The sequence below is a fragment of the Nyctibius grandis genome, chromosome 18 (genome assembly GCF_013368605.1).
Source record: "Nyctibius grandis isolate bNycGra1 chromosome 18, bNycGra1.pri, whole genome shotgun sequence".
NCBI lineage: Eukaryota > Metazoa > Chordata > Aves > Nyctibiiformes > Nyctibiidae > Nyctibius > Nyctibius grandis.
The window spans coordinates 10,870,096-10,883,631 of NC_090675.1; the positions used below are offsets into that span (position 1 = coordinate 10,870,096).

General features: G+C 44.7%; 1 protein-coding gene across 3 annotated transcripts in view; it reads left to right on the forward strand.

The window, feature by feature from the left end:
• The window catches only part of KSR1 (kinase suppressor of ras 1), a 62,799-nt gene that overhangs the window by 38,433 nt on the left and 10,830 nt on the right, over nt 1-13,536 (forward strand). Inside the window, exons 3-12 of one of the 3 annotated variants that reach the window (XM_068415358.1) lie at nt 4,456-4,603; nt 6,764-7,235; nt 7,537-7,541; nt 9,448-9,508; nt 9,720-9,803; nt 10,386-10,447; nt 10,557-10,663; nt 10,980-11,148; nt 12,005-12,046; nt 13,010-13,064. In XM_068415358.1, the coding sequence (XP_068271459.1) occupies nt 4,456-4,603; nt 6,764-7,235; nt 7,537-7,541; nt 9,448-9,508; nt 9,720-9,803; nt 10,386-10,447; nt 10,557-10,663; nt 10,980-11,148; nt 12,005-12,046; nt 13,010-13,064 (1,205 nt within the window). Of the gene's footprint in view, nt 1-4,455; nt 4,604-6,763; nt 7,236-7,536; nt 7,542-7,893; nt 7,907-9,447; nt 9,509-9,719; nt 9,804-10,385; nt 10,448-10,556; nt 10,664-10,979; nt 11,149-12,004; nt 12,047-13,009; nt 13,065-13,536 lie in introns of those variants that run through there. The other 2 variants (XM_068415357.1, XM_068415356.1) reach the window with 2 other exon arrangements.

The following is a 13,536-nucleotide window of genomic DNA, read 5'->3' on the forward strand; positions in this document are numbered from 1 at the left end:
ACCAAAGCAAAATAACAACTAGCAGGCACAAGATGTTCTTAAGAGCATCCTTACGTGCTTTGCTTAGAGCTACCAGTGGGAATTTAAGCACCTTATGTAACGGGCTTTCTCTTCTAGCGTCTGCTGCTTATGGGAGGATGATTGGTGAGGGAGTGTATTGATTTAAGAGGAGGCATTTGGGGCCATGACAACTGTCTGACTTTATAGGAAGAGCCACGTCTAGGAGGTCGAGGAGCAGGTCAGACTGATCTTGCAGAGGGCTAGCAGCAGCATTAGCTCTGTAGGCTTCTCTGCAGGGAGGGATCTTTACCAAAAATAACCCATCCACTGTGTTAGATACCAGCATTTTTGCCATGTTTCAGGGATTTAAATTGGACACCAGACAAGATTAAAGACCTTCTTACACTATTGTGAACTCTTCACCCTGACTAATTGAGGCTAACCTTTGGATGGCTTCCTGGATACGCTGTGGTTTACTTTTTTCTCTTTTAAACGTGCATACCATGAAGTGCGCAGTCTGTATGTCTGAGAAGCAGGAGGGCTTTGTAGAAAAGTCCTCTGACCTGTTGTAGAGAGGAATAATTTCCTGGTTTGGGTTTTTTAGCATCACTTCTGCTGAGCAATGTGTGGTGAGTAAGGCTTTAGATTTTGCTGGCAGTTTTGAGGTGCTGAGGTTGAAAGCAGGTTCTGCTCTTTGTGGTTTTTTTTTTTTATCTGACCTTATTATTAGAGTAGTATCTGAATATCTTGCAGCTTCCCCTGTCATTCTGTAGCCAAGGCAAGGTGTGCCCAGGGAGGTGGTACTTAGCTTGGCCCTAATGCAAGCCTTTAAGCTGCATTTTTTTAAAGCCACAGCACCCATGAAAAGCAGGTAAAGAGAGGTCTGTTGGACCCACATTTCTCACCCTCTGTGCTGAAGATGGGGAGTAACCCCTTTGCAAGGGCCCAGAATTGCACTTGCACTGAGGGGGTTGGAGCCCACCCCATGCTCCTCTGAGATGGACACTGTCAGGGCGCTTTGCAAGGGATGTTCTTCCCCCAGCTGAGCCAGAGCGTCCACACCAACCGAACCTGTTTAAAGAGCCATCCTGAACTGGTGACCCTCATCATTATCACACAGGCTGGGGGGCTAACACAGAGATAAATCATATCGGGCCAGTCTTACCGGGATCAGCTTCACCAGTTTTATATTAAGCCACCACATATGTGCAGCACACGAGTGGCTGTTTAAAGAAAGCCTCTTACTTTCCCTCCCCCTTTTAAGGCTTATTTCTTTTGTCGCATGTCATGGGGGCTGGCAGCAGGTTCAGAAAGTCCGAGCTCTCCCAGCTCAAGGTCATTGGGATTGTTTAAATATAATCTCCTTTTCTGTACTTATACTTCCCTACAACTTGCTATTCTGTCTTTCTAAAATTAAACTATTGAGAAAAAGGGTAGATTGGGCCAAGGAAGGGGGCAAGCTAGCAGCAGGCTGGACCCTTTGTCAGGGTGCGTGTCTGCGTGGGATCGTGCTGGGGTGCAGAGCAAAGTTCACAGCGAAGAGCTGGGGCTGCCCTCAGCTGCGCAGTTGTGCCTTGGAGTTGACACACGCTTGCAGGCTAGACTGATTTCCTCCTTTTTTTCTAGCCTCTGTGTTTTGGGATTTTAAAAATTATTTTATTGGGATTTACTTCACTGACTTTCCTGTGATCTCTAAACTGGGCAGGGAGAATGTTCTTCAGGATCTGATGTCACACTTGCTTTTATGAGGCATTGTGGCTCACTAGCATTTCTGCCAGCCCAAACGTTGTTTGCTGCCAAGCCTTGATCCCCTCCCGTGCCAGTCTCTACCCTGAGTGTTAACACCACAGATCAGTGGTGCTTGGCCACTCTGGATCCTGCCACAGAGCAGGCACTGGAGAAACCAGATCCCCAGTGATGCTGCGACCAGTCCCTGCACTTCAGCTGCTTGTGCTGGCTGTTCAAAGCCTGGGCTATGGAACTGGCCGCGGTGGAAAAGCTTTGCTTTCCCAAGGGAATCTTAAGTCTCTTGCACTTTACTGATTGACTTACTAATAGCTCTAATAAGTTACTGGTTACATTTGTGCCGTGCGAAGGATAGGGAAGTGAGGTGATACTGGGTAACGTGACTTGGTAGCTTATACTGGGACCTGGAATGACGCTGCTGCTTAAAACAGTGGCTGCGTAATCTGGGTTGTTTTCTTAGTGGGGAGTGGTGGGGGTGAGGAAACGTTTCAAGATAATTCAAGAATGACATCGCTGTAATCCCGCTTACTCTGAGACCGTGTAAAAGCATGAAATGGGATAAATGTTTTTGTAAGAGACATTGGCCTTCCCTGGCGCTGAACGGGGCAGCGTTACCTCCCCTGCTCCAGAGCGCAGGGGCACCCGTGGCCGGGCAGGAAACTTCCTTCCGTGCTACGCTATAACTCTCTCCACAGCTGTTTGCCCCCGTCCCTGTCCCTGTCAGAGCTGCCTGTGTCGCTGCGAGCTGACGTCCTGCATCGCAGAACCGCCCTTGTGGTACCGCCGAACAAAGATGCTTTTGTGAGCTGCCCATCTGCGTGCAGGGCAGAGGAGTTCGGGGGGTGCTGGGGAAATAACCGACTGTAAGAAAGAGTTGGTTTAATTCTGTTGTTATAAACCCAGTTTGGCTGCGGCTGTCTGTGAGCAATCCTGTACTGCTTCATGCTGGAATATTTGATTGTGGAAACCCATCCCAGATTCAGCTCAGATGATCTGAACCCCTGGGTTTTTGTGTTTGTTTTTTTTTTTTTTCCCTTTGGAGTGTAATTTCAGGTTAGGAATCCCAGGAGAGCAGATTTTACACTGCATTTTCACTGGTGTCTTTGTGCTTCCTGCATTTTATCCACGTGGAAGTCATTCAAGAACAAGATTTTTGGGGCAGTCTTACTCCTGCGTCTTGGTGGTGCAGGTGTGCAGAAAAATGAATAAGAATACCCAGTGTCAGGTGGGGTATCTGTGCTCTTGTTATTCTGCTAATATTAATTAAGAAGAGCAAGAAAATTTACCCGAACTTCATTGAACTCTGGCTCTACTATGGACCTACTTTGTGCTTACTGCTCGCTTAAATTCTTGGCCCCTCCTCGAGTCAGCTGTGTTTTGTGTTTCATCCGGGTCAGGGCATGTGACAGAAGATGCAGGATGCCTTTCTTAGACTTCTGCCCTTTCTTAATTTATCCTTTTTCTTTGCTCCATGCAACAGTTACTAAAAACAGAAACTCTGTGATTACTCTTTGTGTTACCACCTACAAAGCTCCAAAGGTTGAGGCTGTGTCTAGCACTGTCACAGTTAAAAGTTGTGCGTCAGATCTCAAAGGCATGAGTCTGGATTAAGCAAGCTGTGATTGTTAGAAGACATTCAACAACGTTCAGATTTGATTTAGTCGGAAGCAGGGTTTAAGAATCTAGAGGATTTCAAGCTTTTTGTTTGCAAACAGTGAGACACACTTTTGAGTTTCCCCTTCAAATAAAAGTTGAAAGCCTTTTATATAACGTGATTCCAGGAGCTGAAACTTTAGGAAAGAGGCCAAATACTGTGAAATTTGTGATCTCATTGTGAGAGTGGGCAGCAGTGAGGTTTGTTTAGGCAAAACTTTCAGGGAAATTCCTGGGGATCTGGGCTAAATATCCTGGTTTTGTTTATTAACCACAATTGCTGCAGACTTACACTGGAAACATGTGAATGGGGGAGGAGAGAGGCAGCACAGCTCAATTCTGTGTCAGGAAATACCAGATCATTTCAGGCTTTCCAGTCTCTTGTATCTTTTGTGTCTGCCTGATCTAAACCTTATCACTTTGGGGGCTTTGATGTATTAAAGTGTACAAGGAGTTCTGCACAAATATCTTCCCAATCAGGGTACGGGTAAGGCTGGTTCTCTAATGAAGGAAAAATTGCTTGAGGAGGAGGTCGCTATCTCTTTGTCAAAACATTCAGTTTTGTTTAACAAAAGCAGTAATTTTCCTCACCGTTTTTACCCTTCACTTCCCCACTGAAAAGCCAAACATCTTTATCTGACACTTTTTCAGGTTTTAGGCCTGTTTTGTTTCTGACTGCTATTTTAATGAAAAAGTTAAGCTTTCATTCATAAGTACTGAGTAAAAACTTTACACAAGGGGAGAAGAATGTTTTAATCACCTCTAATCCTAACTTAAATATCAGAGAACAACCATAACATCCTAGTGATGCAGAGCATACGCCTGGTCTCTCGTGATGGAGGGAGAAGAGAGAGTAGCTGCTGAGCACTGCTGAGATCTGCCACGTGGTTGTTGCTGACCCGGTGATTCTTAAGAAAGATGCACTACCAAAATGAGTAAATCATGAGTCAAACCAGGCAGAGGGACCGCGGCGCTATTTAAAGTACATCAGAATAACAAGTGACAGCCTTATTTATATATGTATATTAAAAAAAGTATCATCTTGTTTTTCTGCAGAGAATACCAGAGGAGCTAACCTTAGATGCCTTACTAGAAATGAATGAGTCAAAGGTGAAAGAAACCATGAAGAGATGTGGTGCCAGAGAAGAGGAGTGCTCCAGACTCAACGGGGCACTGAGCTGCTTACGGAAGGTGACCGAATCAGGTACAGACTGCCTTGTTGTTCTGTGGAATTACTTTCATGGCAACCTGGCCCCCATCCTGCTTCCTTTGTTAAGAGACAGTCTGCAAAAACCCCTAGAGAAAGTCTTTGGGTATATTCTGTAACCAGTGTCAGGTTATGGCTCTTGCAGGTACGTGAAGTTGCAGTGGTCAAACGTATCTAGAGCTGTGGATTGGATTTAGTTTTGACAGCATGTCAAATAAATAAATAAATGGAAAGAAATGTATGTAGAAATATCCTCTCCTACTCCACAGACTAGATCCTTACTCCCTCTCTGTTCAGAGTTGTGTCTAATGCTTCAGTTAGTCCTCCATCATTCCGTACACATATCCTTGACCTAACAGATACAACCCGATTTCTCGTGGGTAATCCCCTCCCCAAATACTGCCCGCTCAGAGAGAAGGTGGAATTCTGTGTGGCATTACTTTGCTCAGAAGCCTGAGCATTGTTCAGCTCAATGCTTTGGAAGAGCAAAACATGGCTCTGACAATCCTTTATCGCTGTGTAGTTTATAGTGTGCCAGTTGATTCACTGCTCTAAAACCACTTGCCTCCTGTTGTTTCTCTTTGACTGCTAGAATGGATAGAATCATTAACCAAACTCCAATAGCAGATTCCAGAGCTAGGAAGGTCCCCGATTTACCTTGAAATTAAGGAAAGAAGGGTACCGTGTAATTAGAAAGGCATGTGTTCAGCACGCAAATGGATCTGACCAAGTTATTTAAGATCGGTCAAACTCAAGATTCCCAGAGTGATGTTTCACCGTCTTCCCCTGGCGCCTCCCTCGGGCTGCTTTCAAAGGCCCTGTGAAATCTGTCTGTACCAGAGTGTTTCTCACAGCGTACTGGTACTAACATGCATCAGAGCTTTCTTTGTAGCAATTATCAGTCTGTCACTGAAAGGTGATGTTTCCTGTTGGTGTTATGACAGTTCATGCAATTTGCAAATCATGAAGATTAGTTAATGGAAAAGTCAGCAAACAGCCCAGTTTCATATTTCCTTCTTTCTAATCTTTCTTGTCCTGGGTTGTCAAATATTTCCCACCCATACTGTGGCAAACCCAGCCACTGTTCAGAAGCCATGGCATTCACTTATCATAAAGAAATGACATTATTTAAATCCAGGTATATCATCTCTTTTCAACCACTGACTGATCAATGGGACATCAGGGCCTGAAGCTTTGACTTTTCACCTTGATTGAAGTCATTAAGGACATACTTAAAATTAAGCAGAGAGTTGTCCTGAAGAGTTAAGCCTCTGAAAGTATCCCAATAACCTGTGCCTCCCTGCTTTGCTGCCTGCAGGCCTTTGGACTTTTTTTCTCCACTTACACCCAGAATTGTTCTACAAGCTGCACTGGACCATTCTGAACTGCAGTGCTAGGCATGGTAGAAGGCAGTGCTGGGCTCCACCAGCGGTCCAGCAGGATGTGGTGGTTCCTTTTTGTCCGACTGTCTGCCCCGGGGGCAGCTCTATTTAATATAGTCTGAACAAACACAGCAACTCTGAGTGCTGCTGCTGCCTGTAACCAAACAGCAGTGCCCCAGGACTGCCGGTGTCAGGCGAGTGCCAGGCACTGGTTACATGCCAGAGAGACAGAGGTGGCCACAGGAGTATCAGGGGCTTATTTCCAATGCAATGGCCTTCCTCAGTTTTAGTGGCGTTTAGCAGTTCTGTTGGCTACTAGAAAATAGTTCCCTCTTTTTACCAAAGACCAGTCTGAAAGCAGACAGGGCGCCAGGTTGGATGTACAATTTGCCTAAACAGATTGGCACCTAATGCACACAGGCTCGCAGTGGGACGTGGGTGCCTGTTTTATGCGGGTGTGTGTATCCCACACTCTTCCACAGGGCCCCAATCTGTTAGAACTCAGCCCGTCTTAGAACACAGGACCCGCTTGTAGCTTTTGAGATACGTAGCTACAGACAGGAAAGGAGGGTAGTAACTGCCATGCTCGTGTTCAAGGTTATTTTAGCTGATATCTTAGATGGGTGTCAGGGGAGGAGAAACGAGGCTTGCACCTCGGCTAGGTGCAAAGCAGGGGACAAACCACCTTACAGCCTAAAGCAGCGTGATGCAGTGTGTGTATAGATGGTGGCTTTTCTTTTCAGTCAGTCGCTAACATTGCATGGTTGGTGAACAGGTGGGGAGTTAAAAGACGATGTGCTGGTGAACCTTTCTGAGGCACGCCGAGAGATCAGCTCTACGAACACGACCGAATCCCCCTGCTCCTCCGTGCCCACATGGACTCCCTCTGCACTGCACCTTCCCAAGGGCAACAGCCAGCAGGCACGTTCTGTGTCAGTGTCTACAATCCCATCTTCAGATGCTCTTGCCTCGAGTCATGGACCTTCTATCTGTGCAGAAAACCTCCTGGACCCTTTTGCGTTCCCTGCACACAGTGGAAGGTTAACACCAAGGACTCCTCATAGCATCACCATCACGCCACCAACCACCCCTCAAACCAAGAGACGGCACAAGTTCAAGCCACCACGGACTCCTCCCCCCCCTTGCCGGAAGGTTTTTCAGCTGCTACCTAACTTTCCAACCCTCACAAGGAGCAAGTCCCACGAATCACAGTTGGGAAACAGGATAGATGAAGTTCCTCCAATAAAGTAAGCACAACACTTCCTCCTTCCCCCGGTAACACTGCTCACCTGCAAGCCAAAATTCAGGTGCACTCTTGTACACTTCACTGTCAGGCTGGAGCTGGAGCTCTGCCCAGCAAAGACTGCCGTTTGTAGGCAGGAAGGTATTGGCTATGCAGTGACTTCAGGAGCCCGTGCAAAACCAGAGATGTTTGTAAACCTGACATCAAACGCTGCAGGAAAGACTTTCTGCTCTAGCACAGTGTGTATCCTGTCACATGAATAGGAATGGCTAAAAAATATTTTTTTTTATTTTTTTTCTCTCTAGGTTCGGTAAGAGATTTTGTCTTCGTTTTGTTGCTGAGAGAGAAGAACCTGTCCTTGCCAACTATCTGTTGATCATCCCTGTGCAAGCTCTGGAGGTCCTCACCAGGACCTTGTACCCCAGAGTCTCTGTTAGCTTTAGCAGGAGCTTGGCCCACTGGAGAACTGCAGGATGTTTCCATGGTCTTTTTTGCACCTGGTATTTCTTCAGATGACAAAAGCAAGGAAAAGGAATACTGATGGTTAAAGGGTTAAAGCAAGGAGTCTGGGTGTAATTGCTTGTCTGTGAGTTCAGACAGCTGTTGCTGGTGCCTCTTGGTACTGGAGATAGCTTTGTATGTAACCATTTGGTATCTCTGGATGTTCATTGCCAGGTATCTCTGTAACGAAATTAGACAGTTGTGTGCAACCTTCTGAGGAAAGCTTCAGCATGTGCTTGAATGTGGAATGCTTCCTCTGCTGCTGCTGAGTCTATTCGTGTGTTTACGGGCTCACGGGACTAGGGCCTGTGTTCTTGTCCAGTAACGGATCAGTGCCATTTAGTGTGTCAGCTGACCCGATGTCACTGTGTGTCTGTCCCACAGGCACAACCCCTAACCCTGGGAGCTGATGGACAGGGATATGGGCATCTTGGGAGGCATCTCATTGTCTTTTGTAAAGTATAAAAGTCTAAATAAGTACGTTAGAGCACCACACGTATATCTAATACCCTTCAAAACAAAAATCCCAGGAATTACTTTCAGAAATGAAAAAGCATAGAAAGAAAATTGTAGAATGAAAATGCAAGCAGAAATCTGAGCATTTCTCTGTGGAGAGTGATAGAATTTATGCAATAAATAAAGAAGCCATTAGAATAAATTCAAACAGAAGTGAAGAATTTTGGTATTGCTGTGCATATAATCTTATTGTTTGTTCTAAAGTCTGTACTGTAGGTACTCCTAAGTGTCATTCAATTCCAAACTGTGTTATAGTTACTAGGACTCTTCAGTGAGGATTTAGGCATCTTAACTGACGTTAACAGCCCTCTTAGCTGTTGTGGTATGATTCATCAGATGACTGTGCATTTGGATGGGCACACTAGATCAGCAATATTCCTTGGAAAAGCAGCTAGTCATTCCAGCCTATTCTAAGATGCTGGAGACCACAGATGCCTTTAAAAGTTCACTGGAATAATGATAAAAAAGAATATGGTGCCATCTAGGGTCAGAGACAGGGACCGACTTTTTGTAAGCACTGACTGTCCAGCCCTGAAGCTGTGCTGACACCTGCAGATTGGAGTTTCCTCCAGATTTGCAATATGGCGATAGATTTCATTCAGGAAATATGCCAGAATCACAGTATTAGAGAGTTTTTAGGAAGGTATGTGGTATAACCACTGGAGTGCTGGACTGGCTTGTTGCAGTCTAGTCTCCCATCAGCTAGCTAAGTGATCTCACCTAAATCTTTTTATTCTTCTGGGTCACACTGGCCCTGTCTATAAAATGGAGATAATAATTTTCAGTGTAAAAGAATATTCTGAAATCTACTGACACTGCATGAAAACTGGGTGATGGTATTTGTGGTAAACCAGTTGGGAGTAAAGTCTGACTTTCCACTTTACAAATGGCCTAGACCTAGACCTAATCAGGTGAACTTCTGTAATCCCTAAACGTAAAACATAATGATGTAACAAAAGGAAGGAAGAATTATGATTCCATCACCAAATCTTATCTTACATTGCTGCCATATGAAAACAAATACAAGAGCAGTATCTGGTAGTAGCTTTACAGCAGAAGGCAAACCAGACTCAGCTGTGCTCCGAAGAGTGTCGTGGCTCCTAGTCCTTAGCTACCACAGCGATCGCTTTGTTTCTGTCTAGACTGTAAGCACGCTTGTGAGTAATGCTTCCCTAAACCATCCTTTTGTTCTCCATCAGAGCTCTCCCAAGGATCCCCTCAAATGGTACGAAGAGACTTTGGCTTAGCTGTAACCCACAGGTAAGCAACACCTGCTGTGGGAGCCACAAAGGAAACAACCCGAGGGGTCAGACCAGGACAGCACCCTGTTTAGTGTGTGTGTAGCGGTGACGACTCTGAGATAGGCTTGAGGTTGGGTTGGGTGCCTGTTTGCCAGGTGTAACTACCTACAAATGGTAATTTTCCTTTAGACACCAGTAAACATCATTTTTTCCCTCTTTGCTCCACTTAGGTTCTCTACAAAGTCTTGGTTATCTCAGATTTGCCAGGTTTGTCAGAAGAGCATGATGTTCGGGGTGAAGTGTAAGTACTGCAGGTGAGCGCACTGCGACGATCTTTTCCAGAACTTTGCATTTGACTCATTAAAGTTTGCCAGGGACAAGTTCTCTCTCGATGGGATGCACTCCTAACAGCGGCATCATTTTTTCAGTCAGCTTCTCAACTGGCAAAGGGATGCTTTGGCACAGCTTATGCTTAGGTTGGCAGCCTGACACAGAGATGAACCAAATCTGTTTCCTTGCCACAGGCTTCCTACGTGATCATGGGCAAATCTTGTAGTGGGGGCTGGATACCTAAATAACAGTGAGGATTTTAGTTTGTGCTTCTCTTTCTGGGTTGTTAGTCCAGAGCACTGAGATTTCAGTGCTTCGCTGTCACAGGATGCGAGACCGTGAAGGTAACTAGATTAAAAATAAATCAGATGCTAAGATATGTATATGGCTTTCATTAGCCTAATGACACACATAATAGGATTCTTCATGTGAATGCATGCTGCTTTGGGGCCTGGAGCATTCCAGAACTCCCTCTGAGATTAGCATAAGAATTACAAATTAAGGGTAGGCTTCCTCTTTTTGGAGAAGAACAAGTTGCTATTTAACACGTAATGTTTCTCTTTCAGATTAAAATGTCACAACAAATGTACTAAAGAGGCACCTGCTTGTAGAATCTCTTTCCTTCCCAGTAAGTAATTTCCTACAAGTCCTCAGCATTTCAATGTAATTGATGGTATCACAAGAATAAAAAGTCTGATTAAAGCTTTTTTCCCTCCCTTCTCCAACCTGTTTTTCAGTAACAAAAATAAGAAGAACAGAGTCTGTCCCTTCTGATATCAATAACCCAGTAGACAGACCAACAGAACCACAGTTTGGAACTCTTCCCAAAGCACTAACTAAAAAGGTACGTGGTGACTGAAGTGAGCCTGGTGTCTGCGGGTCACTGCGGGGCTACAGTAAGGAGAGATGGCAGCAGTGCCTGGCTGGTTGGAGCAAGAACAGCACCTTCACCTTTGCTGTGCAAGGAGACACTGATACGTGATGTGTTTCTGCTTGTAAAGCATAGGCTGTGCACAGCTCCAGCTGCCTGCTCTCTTGGAAAAACTACGCTATGTCTGAGGCTAGGGACGGCTTTCCTGCCTCTGCTGTTCAGGAAACATTGAGGGGAATTCTTTCTTTCTTTTATTGTTTTCTCACGAGTGTCTTTCCTTGTTTTGCAGGAGCATCCACCAGCAATAAATCATCTGGACTCCAGCAGTAATCCTTCTTCTACAACCTCATCTACACCATCTTCTCCAGCACCTTTCCAGTCTTCCAACCCTCCCAGTGCAACGCCTCCCCCAAACCCATCTCCTATGGGCCAGAGGGACGGGCGATTTAACTTCCCAGGTAAACTGCTCTGTTGCAGGAGGCCTCTGCCAAGATCAGACAGGCCTCTGTGCGGGCAGAGCCTGACCAAGGCTTCATAGGTAGTCGCAGGTTCCTGAATACATGGTTGTGCCTTAAGCAAGGGGTAAAGGTGTATTGTATTACCTGACAAAAGAAATGGTCTATTCTTAAAAGTTTTTAAGTGGTATCAACAAGATACCTTTGTAGGAGACAGATTATTGAGGAGCGCTGGCACCTTTCTAAAACGTTTTGCTCTTTCTATTTTCTCCCTTTTTTGAAAAGAACTAAAAAAAAAATTATATTCTTTCTCCTCCCTTTTCCCATTGTACTGTGAGATGCACGCTGCCTGCCGTGTTTGGTCACCAGGGGCTTTGAATCACGAGTAAGCTGATTGCTAGAGCAAAATGTGAGAATGAGAACAGGGATGAATTACTTTACCAGTCCCTTCCAAAACATAACCAACTCAACACTGATTTGTAAACCACTGACATACACGTACGGTGGAGAAGAATTTACCCTACACACTTTACAGATTAAGGACCCAAATGTGCAGTCTTTGCTTCTGCCACTTGAAGCCTGAATGTGTTGTTTTCCCCCTGGACTGTTTGCTTGTTGGTGACACAGCTTTCATTTGATAAACATCATCTGCCGGAGTCTTCCAAAACTGCATGTGCTGAAATTCACCCCCGCAAGCAGGCTGATAATCTACTAATCTGTTTCCCAACAGTGAGGTGGGACTAATTCATTGAATGCGTACGGGGCACTTACTGATGATCCTCTAACTTGTTTGTATTTTTTTTCTCCTGGTAATTTTTTTGGCTGTCCTTTGTTAAAAAAAAACAATTAAAAAAAAAAGCTGCCTACTACATTCAGCATAGACAACAATTTATCTTCCCAGGTGAGTTGATTGTTTTAATTCTACTAACCAGCTTCTGCTGCCAAAAAGTAACTTGTTTGTAAACTTCTGCATGCTTCCCAGGAACAATAATTCTGCTTTTAAAAAAAGTATCTAAAACAATTCAAACTTTCTCTTATCTCGGTATATAATTCAAGCCTCTCTCTCCTAATATGAGTGATGTGACTTATGTACTAAGGTGAAACTTTCAATATTCAGTTGTAAACCAGTAGTTTTCTGCTGTGGGATTCTATACAGAGCCGTGTTCTTCCTTCAGAGAGGCTCACTTGGAGGGTTAGGTGCTCAGCTGGTATAAATGGACACGGTCAGTTCAGGAGTGCTGAGCTCACCTTCATGAACTGGGGCTCTGGCCGAGGGGATTCAAGAACGATACAACACTGTTCATATGGGGATTTGCATGTACAAACTTTTCTCAGTCAGCTGCTCGTGAACCCTTAGAAAGAGCTGGTTTGTTTTCAAAGTGAGAACTGATCGTGCAGGATGCCGGGTACAGGGTATTTATCCCGAATTTTGGAAGGATTTGCAAGCCAAGCTGGATTTCCTGTGCACTGGTGACACTGGACAGACCAGGTGCAGCTGGAGTACATGAGCTGCGCTATAGATGAATTCAGGCATCCTCGTTCTGTGAGGATTTAAGTATTTCTGATTGCCCAAGGAGCTTGAAGGCGTGTGAGCAGTTCCCAGCCAAGGACTGACCTTGAAAGACGTTACAGATAAGTAGGAGAATGGGAAGAAGGCTGGGCTTGGTCACTACCCAGGCACGGAAGTACTAGGAAAGATGAGCGTAGGTTTAAAAGAACAGAAGTATAAAATCATATTGTCTGTGGCTGAGTTTACTTTATAATTCCTGAATAAGAAGTAAATTATCACTATTGCAATGTTAAAACGTCCAATATACGAGGTTAAAGTGTAAAATATGTATCATAAATGTTTCTACTTTCCCAGAAATCCCCAGTCCTGCACAGATAGCACAGCCTCCAGAAACAGCTGCAGACACTAAGTAAGTACAGCCTTAAATTCTTTTATTTGCACAGTGTTCACCTGATAATCTTCAGATCAGTCTGAAAGTGCTGTTATGACCAAAACTGAACTTACCATCCGAGAACTCATGGGATAATTTTAGTCAGCCAGGGTGATACTGGTATTCCCAGTTGTATAAAGCTGAATATGATATTAACTGTAAATCGGACAGTAAGAAGCCCACCCCTTTAATATCTAGTTCTTGTTATGTGTGCATTCCTGAGATCAGAAGGGACTGATGAAATAGAAATTATGGAGTTTTATGCTTAAAAGAGCATGACACACTTAGCTGCAAGCAAGCATCTTTTTAAGGATCCGAGCTGTAGGGCATGCAAAAGGTTTTAGCCTGCACTGCCAGGACTCACGATTTCTTCTCCACTGTAGGTGTTCCAGTAGTAGGGAAAGGCGTGTCCGTTACGGGAACACATAGTAACAAGGCAGCCATGCCCCTG